General features: G+C 39.4%; 1 protein-coding gene across 4 annotated transcripts; it reads left to right on the top strand.

Moving 5' to 3' along the window:
• Window positions 1-11,121: 11,121 nt before the first annotated feature.
• LOC126252060 (uncharacterized) lies at window positions 11,122-22,505 on the top strand. 4 transcript variants are annotated; one of them, XM_049952904.1, is made up of 8 exons: window positions 11,123-11,387; window positions 13,919-14,012; window positions 16,192-16,343; window positions 16,447-16,593; window positions 16,714-18,348; window positions 18,403-19,471; window positions 19,577-19,702; window positions 19,799-22,505. In XM_049952904.1, exons 1-5 carry the CDS (start codon window positions 11,289-11,291, stop codon window positions 17,335-17,337), a joined length of 1,116 nt encoding a protein of 371 aa, XP_049808861.1. In that variant the 5' UTR covers window positions 11,123-11,288; the 3' UTR covers window positions 17,338-18,348; window positions 18,403-19,471; window positions 19,577-19,702; window positions 19,799-22,505. The 4 variants fall into 4 exon arrangements, 3 of the variants coding, with proteins under 3 accessions (XP_049808861.1, XP_049808860.1, XP_049808859.1); XM_049952903.1 differs by having other exon boundaries at window positions 16,714-18,366; XM_049952902.1 differs by having other exon boundaries at window positions 16,714-19,471.
• Window positions 22,506-22,905: the final 400 nt, after the last annotated feature.

The raw sequence follows: 22,905 nt of genomic DNA, 5'->3' as shown, positions 1-22,905 counted from the left end.
GTTCATAATTTTTACACCCAGGTACTTAGTTGAATTGATAGCCTTGAGAATTGTACTATTTATCGAGTAATCGAACTCCAACGAATTTCTTTTGGAACTCATGTGGATCACTTCACACTTTTCGTTATTTAGCGTCAACTCCACCTGCCACACCATACAGCAAACTTTTCTAAATCGCTTTGCAACTGATACTGGTCTTCAGATGACCTTACTAGATGGTAAATTACAGCATCATCTGCGAACAACCTAAGAGAATTGCTCAGATTGTCACCCAGGTCATTTATATAGATCAGGAACAGCAGAGGTCCCAGGACGCTTCCCTGGTGAACACCTGATATCACTTCAGTTTTACTCGATGATTTGCCGTCTATTACTACGAACTGCTTCGCAACCCCTAAGGTATCTACTTCTAAGAAACTCATGCTAGCAGCTGTTCGTGTTTCAAATTCCGGAATATTCAATTCATCTTCCCTGGTGAAGGAATTTCGGAAAACTGCATTCAATAACTCCGCTTTAGCGGCACAGTCTTCGGTAACAGTACCATCGGCACTGCGCAGCAAAGGTATTGACTGCGTCTTGCCGCTTGCGTACTTTACATACAACCAGAATTTCTTCGGATTTTCTACAAAATTTTGAGACAATGTTTCATTGTGGAACCTATTAAAGACATCTCGCATTGAAGTCCATGCCAAATTTCTCACTCCTGTAAATTTTAGCCAATCTTCAGGATTTCGCGTTCTGAACTTCGCATGCTTTTTCTGTTGCCTCTGCAACAGCGTTCGGACCTGTTTTGTGTACCATGGGGGATCAGTTCCATCTCTTAGCAATTTATGAGGTATGAATCTCTCAATTGCTGTTGCTACTATATCTTTGAATTTGAGCCACATCTCGTCTACATTTGCATAGTCAGTTCGGAAGGAATGGAGATTGTCTCTTAGGAAGGCTTCCAGTGACATTTTATCTGCTTTTTGAAATAAAATTATTTTGCGTTTGTTTTTGGTGGATTTGGAAGAAACGGTATTGAGCCTAGCTACAACGACCTTGTGATCACTAATCCCTGCACCAGTCATGATGCTCTCTATTAGCTCTGGATTGTTTGTGGCTAAGAGGTCAAGTGTGTTTTCGCAACCATTTACAATTCGCGTGGGTTCGTGGACTAACTGCTCGAAATAATTTTCGGAGAAAGCATTTAGGACAATCTCGGAAGATGTTTTCTGCCTACCACCGGTTTTGAACAAGTACTTTTTCCAACATATCGAGGGAAGGTTCAAGTCCCCACCAACTATAACCATATGAGTGGGGTATTTATTTGTTACGAGACTCAAATTTTCTCTGAACTGCTCAGCAACTATATCATCAGAGTCTGGGGGTCAGTAGAAGGAGCCAATTATTAACTTAGTTTGGCTGTTAAGTACAACCTCTACCCATACCAATTCGCACGGAGTATCTACTTCGACTTCACTACAAGATAAACCACTACTGACAGACACAAACACTCCACCACCAATTCTGCCTAATCTATCTTTCCTGAACACCATCTGAGACTTCGTAAAATTTTTTGCAGAACTTATTTCAGGCTTTAGCCAGCTTTCTGTACCTATAACGATTTCAGCTTCTGTGCTTTCTATTAGTGCTTGAAGCTCAGGGACTTTCCCAGCACAACTACAACAATTTAAAACTACAATTCCAACTGTTCCTTGATCCAAGCACGTCCTGTATTTGCCATGCACCCTTTGAGATTGCAGCCCACCCCGTACTTTCCCGAGGCCTTCTAACCTAAAAAAAAAAAAAACCACCCAGCCCACGCCACACAGCCTCCGCTACCCGTGTAGCCACCAGCTGAGTGTAGTGAACTCCTGACCTATTCAGCGGAACCTGAAACCCCACCACCCTATAGCGCAAGTCAAGGAATCTGCAGCCAACACAGTCGCAAAACCGTCTGAGCCTCTGATTCAGACCCTCCACCCGGCTCTGCACCAAAGGTCCGCAGTTGGTTCTGTCAACGATGCTGCAGATGGTGAGCTTTCCTTCATCTCTTAAGCAAGACCGGCAGCCTTCACCAAATCATTCGTCACAGGTTCAGTCCACTAGTTGATTTGTTCTAATTAAGACTTCTAAGTTATGTGCTTCCAACGGGTTTCACCCTTGCCTTTCCTCCAAACTCATCCATAACCCCTACAGCACAATGCTTTACAACCCAGTCTTTCTTTGGAGTGATGGTATAGATACACACCAATTTTAAATACCATTCCATAAGAATGCATAGGCCCCATTACATTTGGGGTCACCCTCATCAGGCAAACAAGAGTTGTATGGATACATACCAGACATGAAGATGTATGCAGCCTGTAAGATCTTCATTCTCAGCATCCAATACATAGAATGTCGTTACAAAATATAACCTGTGTAGATAATATTATGAGCGTGATTTGAAAAGTTCTTGGAATGGAATAGAAAAAAGTGCTTACATCACTGAAACTTTTTTTTTATTTTTCAATGTAGTGTCCTTGTAGACTGATGCACTTGGCCAAATGATGTTCCAGTGCTTGATCCCATTTCGAAAATGATTTTCTTCCAGGGCTGCAAAATAACTGTCAACTCTGGCTATCAATTCTTCGTTTGAAGTGAATCTTCACCCAACAAGAAAAATTTTTAGTTTTGGGAAGAGATGGAAGTCTGACGGACCAACATCAAGTGAATAAGGTGAGTGTGGCAACAATTCATATCTTAGTTTGTGTAATTTTGCCATGACGACAGCACATGTGTGTGGGCACCAGATAATTTTTTCATTTCTAATTCCTCAGTTAAACTGTGATATATCCTTTCAGATGACATCTGGCAAGTGTGAGCAATTTCATGCACTTTCAATCAGTGATCCTCCACGACCATTTTGTGCACTTTTGCAAAGATTTCTGGAGTAGTGACACATCTTGACTAACCACTGTGCGGATCATCATCTAAGATCTCCCGGCCAAATTTAAATTCATTTGACCACAGGCAACAGTTGAGTATGAAAGAGCAGAGTCCCCCAGTGTATTCTGGAAATCGGCATGAATGTCCTTTCTTTACGAAGTACACTACTGGCCATTAAAATCTGCTACACCAAGAAGAAAATGCAAATGATAAATGAGTATTCACTGGACAAATATATTATACTAGAACTGACATGTGATTACATTTTCACACAATTTGGATGCATAGATCCTGAGAAATCAGTACCCAGAACAACCACCTCTGGCCATAATAACAGCCTTGATACGCCTGGCATTGAGTCAAACAGAGCTTGGATGGCGTGTACAGGTACAGCTGCCCATACAGCTTCAATACGATACAACAGTTCATCGAGAGTAGTGACTGATGTATTGTGATGAGCCAGTTGCTCGGCCACCATTGACCAGACGTTTTCAATTCGTGAGAGATCTGGAGAATGTGCTGGCCAGGGCAGCAGTCGAACATTTTCTGTATCCAGAAAGGCCTGTACAGGACCTGCAACATGCGGTCGTGCATTATCCTGCTGAAATGTAGGGTTTCGCAGGGATCGAATGGAGGGTAGCGCCACAGGTCATAACACATCTGAAATGTAACGTCCACTGTTCAAAGTACCGTCAATGCGAACAAGAGGTGACCAAGACGTGTAACCAATGGCATCCCATACCATCACACCAGGTGATACGCCAGTATGGCGATGACGAATACACGCTTCCAATGTGCGTTCACCCTGATGTCGCCAAACACAGATGCGACCATCATGATGCTGTAAACAGAACCTGGATTCATCCGAAAAAATGACGTTTTGCCATTCGTGCACCCAGGTTTGTCGTTGAGTACACCATCACAGGTGCTCCTGTCTGTGATGCAACGTCAAGGGTAACCGCAGCCATGGTCTCCAAGCTGATAGCCCATGCTGCTGCAAACGTCGTCGAACTGTTCATGCAGATGGTTGTTGTCTTGCAAACATCTCCATCTGTTGACTCAGGGATCGAGAAGTGGCTGCACAATCCGTTACAGCCATGCGGATAAGATGCCTGTCATCTCGACTGCTGGTGATACAAGACCATTGGGATCCAGGACAACGTTCTGTATTACCCTCCTGAACCCACAGATTCCATATTCTACTAACAGTCATTGGATCTCGACCAACGCGAGCAACAATGTCGCGATACGATAAACCGCAATTGCGATAGGCTACAATCCGACCTTTATCATAGTCAGAAACATGATGGTACGCATTTCTCCTCCTTACACGAGGCATCACAACAACATTTCACCAGGCAACGCTGGTCAACTGCTGTTTGTGTATGAGAAATCGGTTGGAAACTTTCCTCATGTCAGGACTTTGTAGGTGTCGCCACCGGCGCCAACCTTGTGTGAATGCTCTGAAAAGCTAATCATTTGCATATCACAACATCTTCCTGTCAGTTAAATTTCACATCTGTAGCCCGTTATCTTCGTGATGTAGCAATTTTAATCGCCAGTAGTGTACTTAATCACTGTTCGAATCTCTATTTTTTCCATCTTCGCAAATCACTACATGGGGCAAGAACAGAGCCACATCACCGCCACAGCTCTCTTTGAAGAGTACTGATGTGGCACCTGTTTACAGGCAACAGTCCAATGAATATCACATGAACAACTTGTTGCATTAGTGCTGACCTCTCGTGGTGATTCCGAGAACTTTTCAAACCACCCTCGTAACACTTTTCCTGAAGAGGTTAAAATGAGCTTTTGTGCTTCAAGTCACTATGTACTCTGGGATCATCCTAGTTCCTTTCCTTCTCCCCACAAAAAGGAATGAAAACTTCAAAAATATAAAAATATGAGGAACGAAAATGAAATGTGAGTGGCCTACATTGCTATATCTAAACTGCCACCCATCAGATCCAGTAGCCATAGAAAATTAATAAATAAATCAGTTACTAAATTAGCTGACTCAGCATTATGGCTATTAACTGACCTGTTCCAATGATTACCATTGCTGGATTGCTGTAGCCTAGTTAACTTACAGTTATCATTTGTTTCTCCGCATCTATTACTGTCAGTATGTAGATCATGAAACTACTGATCAGTTATCCAAGAAATTCCTTTGTTTACCTCAAATGGTGAAAGATCACTGCTCTCTGGAAAATTTAATTTATTATTTTAGTTTTAAGTGTACAATGTTGTTCATGGCATCTCTGCCATACCTTTCAAAGCAGGTGAAAAACAACAAAATGCAACTACTGTTGTTACTGTTACATGGACTTATCCATGAAACAGAAGTATTATTACCAATATTTATTTATTTACATCCTGAATCTTTGAGGTACATATACCATACCTTAGATGTTGGACAAAATGACATTACATTAATATACTGTTTCATTGATTGTATACATTACATTTATAAATTGTTACATTGTTATATTGCTATATTGGAACATTACATTTTTATATTGTTACAACTGAAATTAACTTATTTTTCAAGATACTGTGTTACTGAGTAAAAACAGTTTTTCAAGAGATATGAAGTTACAGATTTTTTAAAGCTATGGATTTTGTTTATGGCCTTTAAGTTACTTGGCAGCTTATTAAACAAATGTGAACCTGAGTGATATACACCTTTCTTGCACAGTGTGGTATAACAATGATGTCTGTGTATGTCACTATTTGCCCTTGTATGGTGTTCATGTACAGATTTATTTTGAATAAATACATTTCCATTTTTCAGCATGCTTTTTTTTAGGTACATGACAACTTCTAGTATATAGATACATGGTAGGGGTAGAATCGCCAGTTCTTTAAAGAATGGTTTGCATGATTTTCGGCTGTTAGCATTTTTCATTATCCTCACAATCTTTTTTTGTTTCCGGAATGTGGTTATGCTATGAGGAGAATTTCCGCAAAATATGATGCCATATCTCAATAGAGAGTGTATGCAAGTGTAATACACTTCTCATGTATGTGTTCCATAGAGTAACAAGAAAGATATTGTGAAGTACATGCACATGTACACACTCAAACTGAAGACAGTATAAAAGTAACACAGCTAATTTGAAACGTTCCTTTTGAGCTGTAAGTTGCAGACAGTGCTGAGTGCTCCATATTTTAATCATTTTCTTTCTCCTATTAAAGGAACATTTAGCAATTCTGAAATCTACAGAACCAATGTATTTTTCAGTTTGTTTTATCTTATGGCAACCCTCAACTGCCAGTAACTGCCGCCTGCCAAGTGCACAGTAAATTGCCTTTGTGTTCAGTGGTCCTTGGGGTTTTGTGTGGTTTTGACTCTGGTGGAGATGTTTGAGTTGTTATTGTCTGCAATGTTTTTCCTGTGTCTGGTGTAATTATACAAGCCGTAATAAAAGTGCCCGATCGTAACTAGTTAAAGTTTTCTGTGCGTGGTCAGTCACTATAGCTAGAAAACCCACAATCTGTTGGCTGTATTTCTGTTGTTACTGTCTTGGCAGTTTGTACACTGCATTATTGTGTTCAATTTTTTTCTTGTGATATGATTAACTGAAGGATTATTGCCAACAGATAACAAAACACACACACACGCACACGCACACGCACACGCACACACACACACACATGTTAGCTACATTGGGTCATAAAGTAGCATCCTCAGAAGTGGTGGTAAAGTCAAAGTAAACAATGAATTACACCAAGAGACTGAAGAAGCCATCATAAATTATTCCTTTATTACAGACCATAAACTGTCCATTGTCAATGAGAATTCTGTTAACAAATGCTTTTTCTATATTTACTTTGAGTTATGATGGTCAATGGACATGTTGCTGTATGCACAGAAAGGTCACAACTTCCATGAAGACTGTTAGTTTGCTATAAATTCCTTTACTTGCTGTGTTGCAAATCACAGATTCTAAATAATCAATCAACAAGTAGGATGACTGGTTAGTAAGCAGTATTTTGGTTATTCTTACTGAGGATGTCACTGGGGGTCATACCTAAACTGGACATCTATAACTTAAAGTGCCATTGATCAGACTTATCTTTGATGGAAACTGTATTGAAATTGGCAAATATGATTACTTTCCAGTTACTTGTATTAATTCTTGTTAGTGCCTCTCCTGGTTGTTTAATGAAGTTTAAAACATTTCATGTTGAGGGCCTATAGAATGACAAAACAGCCAACTTGCATGTTTCGAAGTCTGTTACCAAATTGTAGCACTCAAAGAGCTGTTCAGAGCAGTATTCATTGAAGTCTCCAGCTTCGGACATTAGTCTACTGTTTGGGCATACAGCACTCCTCTTTTGCTTATGGCGAGTGTTATACTTATAACACAGAAAACACCATTTACTTTCACTATGTAATATTTTATTGGCACACGATAATTCAAAACACAAAGAAATAGTTTTCGACAATCACGGTAACAGTCATGACGAATGTCTCGCACCAACTAGTCAGCAACCAAAGTAAGTAAAACGAAGTACAAAAAAGCAAATATATTAATATTTTCTGGCAGTTCTGCCACAGAGCCCCCCCCCCTCCCCCGAGGAACGTGGAGCGCATAGGAGGAGTGATGAGGAGTAAGTGATAAAGGGAAGGTAAACATTTAAGGCATGACGTAATCTTGAAGTCTGAGAGGTGGCCGTACGGTGCGGCCAGCACGGGTGATGGCAATAGGGATAGGAGGATTCAGGAAAGATGAAGGAGAAGGGGGGGTTACTCTTATAAATAAAACATTATTGGAGTCTACATAGGCTCAAATGTCATTTTGTGATGTACCAGGAGCCACATTGAAGCACTGTAATAGCTTAATGTCTTTCTGGTCAGATGGCACAGAATTGTTTTGAATTTCAAATAAAAAAAGAAAAGTGTCCACAAGTTGTATTTTTATAGAGTCCACATCATAGTCACTCAAGTTCACTTGAAACACTAGTTCATTACTGCTGGCACTCGGAGGCGTGAAGTTCAGAAGAGGGGCGCCTTGACTTGCAGAGAGTGTTTGATTAGCTTGTGGAGAAGGGTTAGGACAGGCCTCTGAAGTTTCTTGCAAAACAGATTCATTATCATGTATGTTGGTGTCATTAAGGATCCATGCTGGTTTCAATCGCTCAATGGACATGACAGATGGTTTGTTCTTAAAGAGGATCATATAAGTATTTTCAGAGCGTGACAGGATGCGGTATGGGCCAGTGTAGGGTGGAGCAAGGAGTGGACGCACGGCGTCTTCTCTAAGCATCACATAGTTACAAGCACTGAGGTGTGGGTGAATGAAAACCGGATGGGTAGCATGCGATCGAGGTTGCAGAAAATGTAACTTGGTGATATGCTGTCGAACCTGTCGTACCAACTCGGGAAGTAGGGGAGGATCATCAAGAAAATCCGCCGGAAGTGTGACGTTTTCTCCGTATACCATCGCAGCAACTGACGCTTTAAGGTCTTCTTTGAAAACCGTCCTCAACCCTAAAAGTACCCAGGGGAGTGCCTCAGTCCAAGAGGAAGAATGACACATGAGAGCGACCTTCAGGGTACGGTGCCATCGTTCTATTAGGCCGTTAGATTGCGGATGATAGGCTGTAGTTCTGAATTTGTTGATACCACACAGTTGACAGAGGCGATTAAACAGATTAGATTCAAATTGTCTCCCCTGGTCTGTGGTAAGTGAAGTAGGGCAACCAAAACGAGAAAGCCAATGGTGGACAAAAGCGTTAGCTACAGTGTCGGCCGTAATGTCCGCGATGGGGATAGCCTCGGCCCAACGTGTGGTACGATCTATCATGGTCAGTAAGTAACGGAAATTGTTAGATATCGGTAACGGACTGACAATGTCCAAGTGGACATGACAGAATCTACCTGAGGGCACAGTAAATTTGCCTAATGGGGGCTTAGTATGTTTGTGTATTTTGGGTCTCTGCTAAGGTATGCATGCTCTCGCCCACCAATTACAATCTCTTTTTACATTAGGCCAAACGTATCTTTCTGTAATGAGGCGTGTAGTCGCGCGAATGCTCGGGTGAGCGAGATTGTGGATTGTGTCGAAAACGTCTTTCCTAAGAGCTTTAGGGACTATAGGACGAGGATGACCTGTTTTAATGTCACAATACAAAGAGCAATCATCATTAGGGAAGGGAAGTAGAGCAATTTGTAAGGAAGTATCAGAGTCAGAGAGAAGGAGCTGTATCTCTAGGTCGGATAGCTGGAGCTCGTGTAGGCGGCTATGATCAATAGCTGTCTTCAGGGAGGACAGGCGTGACAGGTAGTCTGCTGCAACATTATCATTACCCCTGATATATTGAAAGTCTGAAACATATTGTAATACTAAATCCATATGGCGGAACCTTCTGGGTAGTATATCTAATGCTGGTTTGCGGAGAGCCTCGACAAGGGGCTTGTGATCTGTGTAAACTGCCACAAGTCGGGCTTCAATATACGTACGAAAGTACTTTACGGCCTCATAAATGGCGTAAAGTTCACGATCAAATGCGGACCACTTTCTTTGCGTTTCGGTGAGCTTTTTTGAAAAGAAACGCAGGGGTGTAGTACCTGTTGGTAGGGTCTGTTGCAAAACTGCGCCAATGGCGTTATCGCTAGCGTCTGTGGTTATTGTCAGGGGGCATCAGGGTGAGGGTGAGACAGGGTAATAGCGTTCACTAAGGCGTACTTAAGCGAGTCGAAGGCTTGCTGCATGGTCTGATCCCATTCTATGTGTCTGTCGCCTGGGGTATTCTTTCCCTTTAAGGCCACAGTGAGAGGGGCTTGAAGAGATGCCACATGTAGAATGTGGAGTCTAAAAAAATTTACCATTCCGAGGTATCTACATAACTATTTATAGGTTTGAGGGAGGGGAAGGTCAAGTATTTGTTGTACTCTATCTGAGGTGGGACGAATGCCCTCATTATTGACCAAATGTCCCAGGAAAATAACCTCTAGCTTCTACAGTTGGGATTTGTCATGATTAATCTCAACTCCGTGTCGTGCCAATCTACCAAAGAGCTGTTGGAGGTGTTGTTTGTGTTCCTCTGCAGTTGTGGAGAAAATAATAATGTCGTCTAGGTAGGCATAGCAACAATTAAGGCCACGTAGAATGGTGTCAATGAGTCTTTGCCAGGTCTGAGCGGCATTCTTCAATCCATAAGGCATAAACAAATATTCATAGAGTCCAAATGGGGTGATGATAGCGGTTTTGGGGATATCTTCTGGGTGCATCGGAATCTGATGGTATGCCTTTTTGCAGTCTAACACAGAGAAAAAGTTGGCACCGAACATGGATTGTGAAAAGTCGTGGAGGTGTGGGACAGGGTAGTTATCTAGTATTGTTCTGGCGTTCAAACGCCTATAGTCTATGGTTCAAATGGCTCTGAGCACTATGAGACTTAGCAGCTATGGTCATCAGTCCCCTAGAACTTAGAACTACTTAAACCTAACTAACCTAAGCACATCACACAACACCCAGTCATCACGAGGCAGAGAAAATCCCTGAGCCCGCCGGGAATCGAACCCGGGACCCCGTGCTCGGGAAGCGAGAACGCAACCGCGAGACCACGAGCTGCGGACGCCAATAGATTCCACAGAGTAGAAAGGAATTGTCCTTTTTGGGAACGACATGTATTGGGGCGGACTATACCCAAGTGTAAAAGTTCATTAATACATTATTTGGCAGCGGTAAGTTTTTTTGCATTGAGGCGATGGGGGCGTGAACGGACAGGTGGTCCCTCAGTTGTGTTAAGCCGGTGACGGACGCCCATAGTAATGGCCTTGATTTTGTGAATAGGTGTGGCAGAAATACGTGGAGGGACGCAGGAAGGCGCGACGTTATCGTCGGTGCGCGGTAAGTATGAAAGGGAACTAACCTGAAACACGTTATCATTGAACGGTAGTTCAGTGAAAGCTGCTGTGTTGTCCGCGGAGCTGCGCTGTGCAACAGCCGGCGGGGTTCCATTGACTATGGTTTCACTGCACGAATGAATCGTTGCGCGCGCACGCGCGGCGTGGCCTGTAACAGCTGTCGCCTCTGTGTTTTGATGAGAGGCGGACGGTGAAGCGCAGGGTGGGGGGTTGCTGGGCGGGTTGCCGTCTTCGCTGTCCGGGTCGTGGCAGGCGCTGCTGTGGCTGCGTATAAACAGCGGTGCGGTATGCAGGTCGGGAAGCCTAACAGACACATCATTGTGGTCCAAAACCACTCGGAAGTGACGTCAAAATGACGTATACGCAAACGCGCTGCTCACTTGTCGACTGATCGAGATCTGTGGTCGAATCGAGTTAGCGGGAAAAGGTCTGCTTTGTTCTTCACTGTCATACTGACCGTGTATATTGAGTGGTTGTGTTTTCGCTATCGATCAAAATGTCTCAGGTGTATGAAAACATCTTTCGTGACGCGCTGAAAGATTTCAGAGTTTCGGAGGATGGCCTGATTTCAGGCTATTGTAATTCGTTGGAGGAGGTAATAATAATTTTATGTTAGAATTTGCTGGCAAAAATATGCGCCTTCGAAAATAACTTTTTTTCTGCTGCCAATTAAGATTTCATTTTAATAAATTTTATATGTCGCTTTCCGCGATCTGATTCCAATTTTTAAGTGAGTTTTACTGTAACATATACACGTGGAATATTGTAATTAATGATCGGTGTTTAGGAAGTTAATGGCAACTTTGTTTCAAAATTCGCCGTTTGTGAGTTAGTCATCTATGTATTACAATAAGAGAAACTGAACATTGCAGCAGGTCAAGCGCAAACGTCGTCTCGAGTAAATGGCATAATTTAGAAGACACACACATGAAAATGGGACTCAGGGCCTGGGAACAATCATGCAAAAGGAAAATAAAAAGCAGTATATTTGCAGCTAATGTCATTGCCAGAGCGTGGGCTCTGTATTCCACATAAATGTATCCTGCATTTTCCCAGGAATTTTACGTAGTTCTTTCTAATTGCACTATCAGCTCCAGTGCATAATTGCACAAATCCATTACTGCTGTTTTCTTTGTGCTGGCACTGAGCTGAATTTCATTGAGGTACTGAATTCAGAGATTAGCTAGAAAACTGTCTATGCAGGGATATGGAGCTCTGTAATTCAAATGACTGTAAGATCCTTAGTTTCTCACCAAAGTTTCAGCAAGGTCAGTGACATCAACTATGAAACAACTTTTTTCATCAATAGCACTGTAATGAATGCCACTTTATGCAAATGTTGCAACATGACCACGTTTGGCCTCCCTACTGAATTCTGAGCAAAGGTGTATTGTTGATGGATGCTGAGTGAGAGCTTTTTGTTCAGGATACCATTGCTCAGTAATAACTGTCCGCTTAATTAATACATGTTACGATGTTTCAATTATTACCACTGCTTAGGTGGCTGCTTAAGTATGTGTGGATAATGTTGGAACTCTATTGGGATTCCTGGATTATATTGGTAGACAGTCTGTCAGGATCTAAAATTTTCTCAGCACCACACTGAAATTTTGATGATAATGTAAGCTGTTTTAGTCTTTAGAAATACTCGTTGGTGAATATGGGTTCTCATAGGGTATAGAACGTTATGACACTTTGAAGCCCTCAAAGTTAAACTTCTCTTACAGGTGTTCTTTCACATCTACACTCTTCTTATTGCCCTGCTAGATTTTATTTTAATTTCTTCTATTGATCTGGCTTTTACTGGAGATAATGATGATGGGAGTGAGTTATTAAGTCATTTATTTATTTTTCTTAGTTTTTCGTCTCACAACATAGGACTTGGGATGAGGCAAAATGTCTTCTGGAGATATTATCTCAGTTCTTCTACTGGATAGTGTTGACTTCTCGAGGAGGAGAAATGTTGAGGTCTGCATCTATAACCTTGTCAGGAATACCAATAGTAGAAATAGATGGCAAATTATTTTTAAGTTTGGAGTGCATCAGTCAAATAAGCCTTAAAAGTGCTGTATTATTTCTGTTGGTGATAAGGAGGAATTCTGGCTAACCAGCCCAGATCGTGATTGATTTTGCTCTATTTGTCATTAGATAATTTCCTGTATCATACAATAACTTAAGTAAGACTTCAAGACAAGAAGTCATAGCTTATGGCTTGTATGATGTGGCAGAGTATGCAAAATTATGCAGTTTTTTTTTTCATATGATGATTATGCAGAATCATAAGTTGTGGTCCTTGAGGGGAGTGTCTCATGTACGTAATGGAAGTTTCATGAATTCTGTGAGCAATTCGTCATATCATGCTCTCTTTCCCAGGTCTTTGTCACAGATTTCAATCCCTTTGCAAATTAATGTGCCAAGATGCTTGCAGATTTTGTGATTAAGCTTAATGGATGTTGTATTGAAGTAATGTAGTCAGAGGTCTTTCTTCCACTTTTGTTAAGAGTTTGACAGCCGAAAACTGATATTCTTCAATTGTAGGAGAGAAATCATTTTGTAATTTTTACAAAAACTTTTTCATGGATGAGTAACCAGTTTCAACTTTTGTACTGGATAGTTTTGATTGGTGATTGTCTTATTCTTAGTATATACAACCTGGAATTCTTAGTATGCATAATTATAATGCTTAATAAAGCTTTTGTTGACATAAGGCAAGGCGTGCTTGAAATGAGGTTAACTGAAGCACTGATCAGTTAACCCCAAAACTAGGTCATTAAACTTCATGTGCACTTGGAAAATATTTTTCATCATCATAATCACAACTGAAAGAACATTTTATGATCACAGTTTTAACTGAAGTCAACAGTAACATAATTTGTGGTCAGTGCATAACAATGGAATAAAAGCAAAAGAGCAAACAAATGAACTCCGAATTTTGTTAACTCATCCATGATTAATAACATAACACTTACTTACCTTAGCTGTCAAAAACATCAGATGTGATGAAAGGCTGTGTACATTAAATAACTGAATTTTGTAAAGCCTAAAATTTCCCTCTTCATTCATGTTTCCCAGTTAACCTTAAGTGTAGTTACCCTCAGTTTATGCTACTGGTCACTTTATTCTCAGGTGGAAACACTTCTCGATCAGCTGAAAACTGTGGGGTTTTCATACTGCGTGAGAAGTAGTTGTTTTAAAGAGCCTTCTTCAGATGTTATGAAAAGTAAGTGAACTGCTGCATTAATTACTTTCTGTGTTTTACCATTTTAGTTCATATATGTATACTTGAAGGAAGAACTTAGTTTGCTGGAATTATGGATAGTATATATAGGCTACTTTAAATGGACATTTCTTTCTAAGCTGCACTAACAATTGATGGAATTGACTGTTTTTGTTATTGTTAATAGTTGTTGTGATATGCAAGGCAGAATTGTATTAATTATTTTCCTCTGTGTTGACTTGTTTGTCATTTATCCATTTTCACAGCCATACACTCAGTAATTTTTACACACTTGCATTTGATAATAGGCCGATTAAAATTATTAGTTGGTTGACAATTCCTGTCGGAGCTGGTTTCCTCCAGAGTGCTGAATGCGTCAGGTCCAAACTATCTCTGTTCGCCATTTCCTGACTGCCACAACAGCTGATCAATCCACTTCCATTTTCTTGTCTGACTTCCTTTCTTGATGTGTTTGAACGCCATGCAATCATTTGCTGCCTTCAACAAGATTGGCCTTAAACAACATTTTCAGACAGTAGGCATAACTATGTATCCTTACAATATCTTTATGGTGCTAGAGCTAGCTTTCACATCGTAACATAATGTGAAAGGCTGATCTGGTTGAAGGTAGCACATGATCGTTGGGACCAAATAATCTTACATTAGTGTAATGTAGAGTGGTGGCATATTGCAACGGATAAGAAACATTCCTGATCCATATAAAGTTGTGGATTTGAGTCTTGACAGATTCTTTCATATTTTTTATACCAAAATATTATCAAAATTACTTCATTATTTTTATTTAGTTAATAGGTTTGGATGCAGTTTTATTTCTAACACTCTGCTGTGTCATTTTCGACATTGTATTTACTTTTTGATTCCTTATATTTCTTCTTCATATCATTATTTCATTTGAAATCGGCTTGTCACCTATAACCTGTAACTGAATACAAACCAGGACTGCTCATTAGTTGGTAATTTGGCAGTCCATGCAGCTTGTGTGAGGACAGTTTCAGGTGCCATAATTAATGAAAGGAAGAAATTAGTTTGCTTTTAGCATTGAAATACAATTTTTTTTTTCTTGAGTTTGCTTATAGAGCATAGCTTCAGCTAGTTTCCTGCCACATGCTTAGTGTTGGATGTTTCACCATCAAGCCAGGCCAGGCAACAGCATTAGGTGTGAGGCTCTGCTGCGACTGCCCGTGGTCAGTGTATTAATTGTTGTGAACAAAGTATGATTAACAGTTCTTCTGTAGAATGCTGACAGCCATTTTCTAGGATATATTGCACATCATGTTATGGTTAGGTTATCAAATGAGTTTAAATTCTGGGCTATAAAATGTCGTATCTGCCACAGTTATGCCATTGGTCACTCCAAAACCAGTTGTCAGCAGAGCATGCCATATTCATGTTATTTCATAATGGCCACTTCCAACACTGCACAGAGTTACATGTATACGTCTCCCATCCTTTCATAATCCCAACCTGTGCTCTGCCTCTACTGAGCTAAACCTACTTTTTTTAACATGAAAATTAAATTGAACAGCACTTGCTGAGTGACCTGCTCTGTTTGTTGCCTATAATACAGCAGCAGCCGGTGTGCCAACACTTTAGCAACAAGTGACAGATACCAACTAACAAATAATTTTAATGAATCTATACTGCTGTGTTCATGTTGAAATGGTTTCTATGGTTTTTGATAATTGTGGTGTTGATATGTAAAACAGTAGTCAGCTCATTGCACCTATTGACAGGCATGTTTAGCTTTATTGTCTTCCGAGTTAAGTTTATTTTTTGTAATTCCACATTTATAGTAATTACATTTTTCTACATAAGTGTTCTTCACATCTCCTTTGTTTACAAAGAATATTAATTCCACATTTATTGGAACCACAATAAAGCACTTCAGTTGCCCGAAATCAGTATGGTATCCTCATTGCACATGGCAAACAGTTCCATTTCTTTGCTAGATACAATAGGTGTGACATCCTGTAAAATTTTGCTCCAGTACTATGTAAAGTAGATAGACAATCTGCTTCCATCAGTTCAGAACTTTGACAATAACTGTCAAATGAATGAAATGTTTTCTCACATTGTATTTAGTTAATTAACAATAACATATGTGAATTATTTAACAATAACAATGTTTTTTTGTCTGTGAGAAATATATTAACTGTTCCAGGTAAAACAAAGCATTTCTTCAAGCAAATGCAGGGACATGTCCCTATCCCCTTTTTTGGTTGTGCATTTGCAGTGGAGAGTGTGTGGTCGAGGCACTGTGTTTTGGGGCCAAAATACTATAAAAGTAAAGAGTCTAGTGTACCTGAGCACTTGGTAATATCATGCTGTGTTAAGATATACTTACTTTCCATAAAACAAGTTCGTTACAGGGAAAGTTTATTAAATAAATTTTATAGTAGTTCTTTACCCTCTTTAGGAAGACCATGTGATTCCTCACAAGAGATTGAGGATCATGGATACTAGAAAATCCAACTGCCCAGCAACTTTAAATATGAAGTGTATAAGGGTGTATCCTGATTACAGTATGCACTCAGCAACTGAACACAGGGATACCAAGGCAAAAGTAAGTATCCAGTTTGGGTTCTGCTTGGAGAAAATTTTACATGATCAGTTGACGGTATACTTTAAAATCTGTTGTTTTTAATGCTCTTAATTAAATAATTGATACATTTTTGTCTTACAGGTTCTTGCAAGTCTACAGAAAGATTTGGCATTGCCATGCCCGCCTAAGAGCTATCTACGTTATTATTTGACTGCTTCCCCAGCAAGTGCACACACACATGCTACTGAAAGTGTTGAAGCAAGTGGGTACATACATCCTTCACTTGTAAAGGAAATCAAAAACTTAGTACTCAGTGGCATGACATCTCTCAAAGTCATTAAGTTGGCCTTAGACAGATTTGTTGAAATCAATTTCACTGGGACACACATACCAGGTCAAATGAATACTACCTTTTACCCCACAGAGAAAACTATTTACAGTCACATTTATCGGACCCTTTATGGTACAAATAAAGTATTGTTTGACGAGACTAGACTGCAGAATCAGGTTGATGAGTGGCACAAAGACTCGAGCAATCACATGATTTATTATAGACATTGTACGGGAGCCAATGGAGAAGTGAAACCATTACTTTTTTGCTATCAGAGCAGTTGGCAGAGAGATCTTTTGAAGAAGTGTGGGGGTAGTTGTTTGTTAGATGCAACATACAAAACAACAACATATGATATTCCTTTATTTTTTATAGCTGTGAAGAGTAATGTGGGCTACTTGGTTGTCGGTTTTTTTTTTTTTCATTCAGATTGAAAATGCAAGATCCATTCATGAAGCACTAGACATTTTCAAGGACTGGAACAAGGATTGGAATCCCCTCTATTGGGTTACTGATTTCTCGGAGTCAGAGATAAATGCAATTGAGCAAGCATTCCCTCAGACAAAAGTTTACTTGTGCCTTTTCCATCGAAAACAGGCATGGGGAAGATGGTTGAAAAAAAAGGATAATCTACGTGTACCAAATGACATGAAGACATTTCTGGATATGTGGCAAGAAATTTCAGAATCACCAACAGAGAGAGAATTTAGAGATCGCGTAGAAGAGTTGCGAACGCATGAGGTTTCTCGGAGAAACGAGCGTGCATGGCCATACTTTCAACAGCAATGGCTAACGGTATGTGAAAGATGGGTGAAAGCGTATGAGGACAAGGGCAGATTTGCAACTATTGACACTACAAATGGAGTTGAAGCCATGAACAAGATTGTAAAACATTTTTTCCTAAAACACAATTCAGACAGGACCTTAACTGGGGTTACTAAGGTTATAATAAACCAGTTTCTTCCAAGCCTAATTAGAAAGTACTGTCTGCAGAATTCTGCCATCAAAGCTTATAACAAAGATGTTCCACTGTTTTTGCATAAAAAAACAAACAAGTTTGTGAAACATGTCATGCAGCGATATGCATCGGCAAAAGTTGAGTTAACTGCAAGATCAGTGAGTAGGAGATCGGATGGTTCATTTTGTGTGGAGAGTGCAAAGTCCAAAAACGTAATTATGTTGTAAACTTTGATATACCAGATTGCACATGTGAAGATTTTCGGAGATATAAATACCCATGCAAGCATTTCTGTGCAATCTTTATTTTTTACCCAGAGTGGGGTTTTGATAAAATGCCAGAAAGTTATAAGACTAGTCCATTAATCTGTCTTGATGAAATGTATGGGGTGGGCTTTAGAAGTGGCTCTTCAGTAATTTCGTATGAAGGCAGTAGTAGTGACGAAGCTGTTGAGGAGGCAGTTGAAGCAGCTGAGGAGGCTGTCGAGGTTGAGGAGGCTGTCGAGGTTGAGGAGGCTGTCGAGGTTGAGGAGGCTGTCGAGGCAGCAAATACAGATGGTGTTGTTCAAACCCAGAATATTCCTTTGCAGCAGTTTGAAGCAAGGGAGCTGTGTAAACAGATTTATAATCTCACATACAACTGCAGCAACAGTGAAACATTACAAAAAGTACTTGAATCACTGAGCAACTGTGTGCAAGATTTGCAATTAGCAAATCCTGAAGTTGGTGGTCTCCCATTGGCAATGCCATCAACTTCCAAACAATAGCGAAGAACGATGCCAAAAGCCTTACAAGATCTGTCTTAAACACATTATAACTTCCCATTTGAAGGGTAAGAAATGACGGTTTATTTGAATTTTAGATAGCTCTTTGTCTATGTAAAATACAAATAAGCTCCGTCATTTCTGATCCTCGAGATGGAATGCTATGAGGTCTTTATGTTGGTCTCTGCTTTTAAACTTTGTTGCACATTTGAATTTCGAAGTAGCAGTAGATAAAATATTGTAAAAAGGATAGTTGCTACATTTGTGTGTGTGTTTGTGAGTGAGTGGTGTGCGCGCGCGCTTTTGAAAAGGCCCTTGTTGCCCGAAAGATAAGTCCGACAGTCTTTTTGTTGTGCCTTTCTGTGACTCAGCATCTTCACCATTTGGTGAGCAGCAACAACTATCCTTTTCATAATATTGTTACATTCCATCCTGGATTTTTCGTTGTTCATCAGAGAAAAGATTTTTCTGAGGAATTAAACTAGATGGTAATGTAGAACTTGCAAACTTTTTAAAATATGTAGTAAAAGATTTTAACTTTAAATTAGGTTAATTCAAATATGGGACAATGTTGAGAATTGAAAAGGTGGAAAAAATAAATAAGATATATCTTAGTGGCATTGAGATGTCGTATGACTGATGGAGGAAAGATTTTGCATTTCTTTTTCCAAGTAAGAATGCACTTGCTCTCACTTGCTTCAATACATGTCTAGTGATTCACGTGAAACAGAGAAAAAGATAGACTGCCCTGTTAATGAACATGAGATTGCCCAGTATCACTCTGACAGAAGAGTATGGTGTTCCTTGATGTGGTATCTGGTCAGCAATGTCATTGGGACCAAATGAAGTAAGTATTGACTTTTTTTATTTGCTTTGGAAGCTTAATGTGTATCAGTTACTTACATATTGGATATCTACCACCTTGGTTCTAATGTTCTTAATAACTTTGCAGAGTTACTGCAGATGCCACACAGAAGCAATTACTGTTACTGGAATACCAGTAATGTTTATTAAATTCAGTTGTAAAGTAGTTCTGGGCATTGCAGCTGGTGAGCAATGTCATTGGGCACCAAAAGAAGTGAGTACTAAATTTTGGAATTGTGCCTTGAAAACATGTGTATCAGTTGTCTTCATGTTGCATAACTCAATTACTTGTTGTTAATTTATTTGTTAGGTTCAGTTATGATGGATTTCTGGCCTTCAGTCCATGGGAAAATTCACACCAGATTGCATCAAGACTGTTATATTCCAAGGATATCTTGGAAGATTGATAGTATTCCTGAACGAAAACAATCCATATAGTATTTCACGTGTGTATCAAACTGCCATTTGTTGTGGCACATAAATGTTTGCAACTTGATTGTAATTTTTGAACAGTTTCTCAACAATCCAAGAATTTCTTGTAATGAGAAGCAGACATTGTTGCTTGGGTAAAGGAAATACAAATCACGGTCAATATAACTACCTTATTAACTTTCCACAGAGAAATATTTTTCACTACTGCTACTTAAAAATTCAAATGTGTGACAAAGTTTGCTTACAGAACTTGGCATAAAGATCTCCCTTATTTGTATTTTTTAGGTAGCTCTTATTGTTTGATCCTTCAAATGGAATGCTATTACCTCCATGTGATCTATTCCTTAGTAGTTAATTATCCATTAAGGCACAAATATAGGAACATTACAATGAGATGGGTCTTTATGCCAGGCCCTGTAAAAGTAATGGCATCTTACTTAATATTATTGGTGGGAATTTGATGGCACAGCTGTGGGGAGACCACAAATTTCAGGGTTTGCTAACTGCAAATCTGGCACACAGTTGCTGAGTGATTCAAGTACTTTTCATAATGTTTCACTGTTGATACAGTTGTATGTGAGATGATAAACCTGTTTGAACAACACCTTCACTTCAAATTGCTGCAAAGAAATGATTACGGTATCAGTGTGATGCTCTATATGTGTTTCCTCAACTGTGTCCTCATTGCTACTGTCTTCGTGTGAAATTACTGCGGACACACTTCTGAAACCAAACCTGTACATCTCGTGAAGACAGATTAATGGGCTATTCCTGCAGCTTTCTGGTATTTTATCAAAACCCCACTCTGGATAGAAAATAAAGATTGCACAGAAATGCTTGCATGGGTATTTATATATCTCAAAATCTTCACATGCGCAGTTTGGTAGAGCAAAGCTTACAACATAATTAGTCTTTGAACATTGTACTCTCCATACAAAACATTGTCCAAGTTCACATTCACTAATCTTGCAGTTAATTCAACTTTCCCTGGTGCATATCACTGCATGACATGTTTCACAAACTTGCTTTTTTTTAAAAAAAAAATGAAAAAACAGTGGAACGTGTCTGTTATGATTTGATGGCAGAATTCTGCAGACAGTACTTTCTAATTAGGCTTGGAAGAAATTGATTTCTTATATCCCTAGTAGCCCCATTGAAGGTCCCATCTTTGTTCCATTTTAGGAAAAAAAATGTTTACAATCTTGTTCATGGCGTCAACTCCACTTGTAATGTCAATGGTATCAAAATTGCCCTTGTCCTCATAAGCTTCCACTCACTTTTCATGTATCAATAGCCACTGCTGTTAAACGTACGGTGATGCATATTCGTTTCTCTGAGAAGCCTCACTATCTCTTCTGTATGATCTGTAAATTCTCTGTTGGTGATTCTGAAATTTCTTGCCACATGCCCAGAAATCTCTTCATGTCATTTGGTATTTATTCAGCCATCTTCCTCAAACCTGTTTGACTGAAAAGGCACAAGTAAACTTTTGTCTGAGGATATGCTTGATCAGTTGCGTTTGTCTCAGATTATAAGAAATCAGTAACCCAGTAGGTGGGATTACAATCCTTGAAAATGGCTAGTGCTTCATGAATGGATCTCACATTTTCAACTTGAATGAAAAAGAAAACCAAATAATCCACATTACTCTTTACAGCTATAAAAAATAAAGGCATATCATGTGTTGTTGCTTTGTATGTTGCATATAACAACTATCCCTGTACTTCTTCAAAAGATCTCTTTGCTAACAGCTCTGACAGAAAAAAGTGATGGTTTCACTCCTCCATTGGCAGCTATACCATGTTTGTAATAAATCATGTGATTGCTTTATTCCTTGTGCCACTCGTCAGCATGATTCTGCAATCTAGTCTCGTCAAACAATGCTTTATTTGTACGTTACAAGGTCCAATATGTGTGAATATAATTTTTTTCAGTGGGGTAAAATGTAGTATTCATTAGACCTGGTATGTGTGTCCCAGTGAAATTATCAATAAATGTATCTAGAGCCAAATTATTGGCTGTATGATGTCATTCCATCGTGCACCTGAATTTGTATTTCCTTTACAAGCTATTGTTAGCATGTGTGTGTGCTGATTTGCTCGAGAAGCAGAGAGATAGTGTTTCAGCTGTCTTTGAGACAGTTAAAGGAGGTGCTTTAGAAATGAGTGTCCTGATTGATATGAAAAACAGTTTTCAAATTTTCTGTACAAACTATAAACAGTTCCTCAGTTGGTGACTGTGGAAGAGATTGCCATAGCCACAGTATTGATCCACTGTCAGGTGGTAAACCTAGGATTTCCTTCCAGTATGAGCAAAGTGAAGTAAAACTGTGGTTGGAGAAATGTTTTATATTCTTAAACTGAGTATTTGTAACCCATTATGGTGGATTGCAGTTCATGTGTCAACACTTAAAAATGTTTAGTTCTTCACTGATGACACTTGATACAATTTCAATTTTTAAGGCTATTCTGTGTCAAGTTAAATTTTGAATTATCCATTTAAGCTTATTTTTTGCTGTGTGGCAGATGGATTTATGTTCATGTAATATTTTTAATGTTGATTGTAGTAAGGTGTAATAATATGTAAATGCCCAATAAAATAGATTGATATTTATATTTTTTTGTTTCTGTATAATTATTCTGTAGCTTGGTGACCTGAGTTGTGTGTGTGTGTGTGTGTGTGTGTGTGTAAGATATTATCATTTCATGGGAAATGTGGCAATAACAGATCAGAAATTGTGTGCAGAATATACCTAATTATCAACACCTGTAAGCAGCTAAAGGTCTGGATTTCATTATAATTTCATTCTTAGAGAGCTGCAAGATCACCAATGGTATCTGTACAGATACCAGCTTCATATAAATTAGTAAGGTTTTTACTGACTATTATTCACCAAAGCCGACAAAACAGGCTGCATTCAGTAGTAGTACTACATAATGGTGATACTTCAGTACAACTTTGAACCCTTTAAGTGGTTTAGATCAG

Source organism: Schistocerca nitens, chromosome 4, assembly GCF_023898315.1.
Source record: "Schistocerca nitens isolate TAMUIC-IGC-003100 chromosome 4, iqSchNite1.1, whole genome shotgun sequence".
Lineage (NCBI taxonomy): Eukaryota > Metazoa > Arthropoda > Insecta > Orthoptera > Acrididae > Schistocerca > Schistocerca nitens.
Note: the sequence above shows the minus strand (reverse complement) of the source record. Positions and strands in the feature narration are given on the sequence as shown.

Bases quoted from the DNA above. Each gene is read 5' to 3' on its own strand.
- LOC126252060 (XM_049952904.1), top strand. From the start codon at position 11,289: ATGTCTCAGGTGTATGAAAACATCTTTCGTGACGCGCTGAAAGATTTC. The intron at 11,388-13,918 runs GTAATAATAATT...CTTTATTCTCAG, and splicing joins ATTGTAATTCGTTGGAGGAG to GTGGAAACACTTCTCGATCA. The intron at 16,344-16,446 runs GTAATATCATGC...TACCCTCTTTAG, and splicing joins CTAGTGTACCTGAGCACTTG to GAAGACCATGTGATTCCTCA.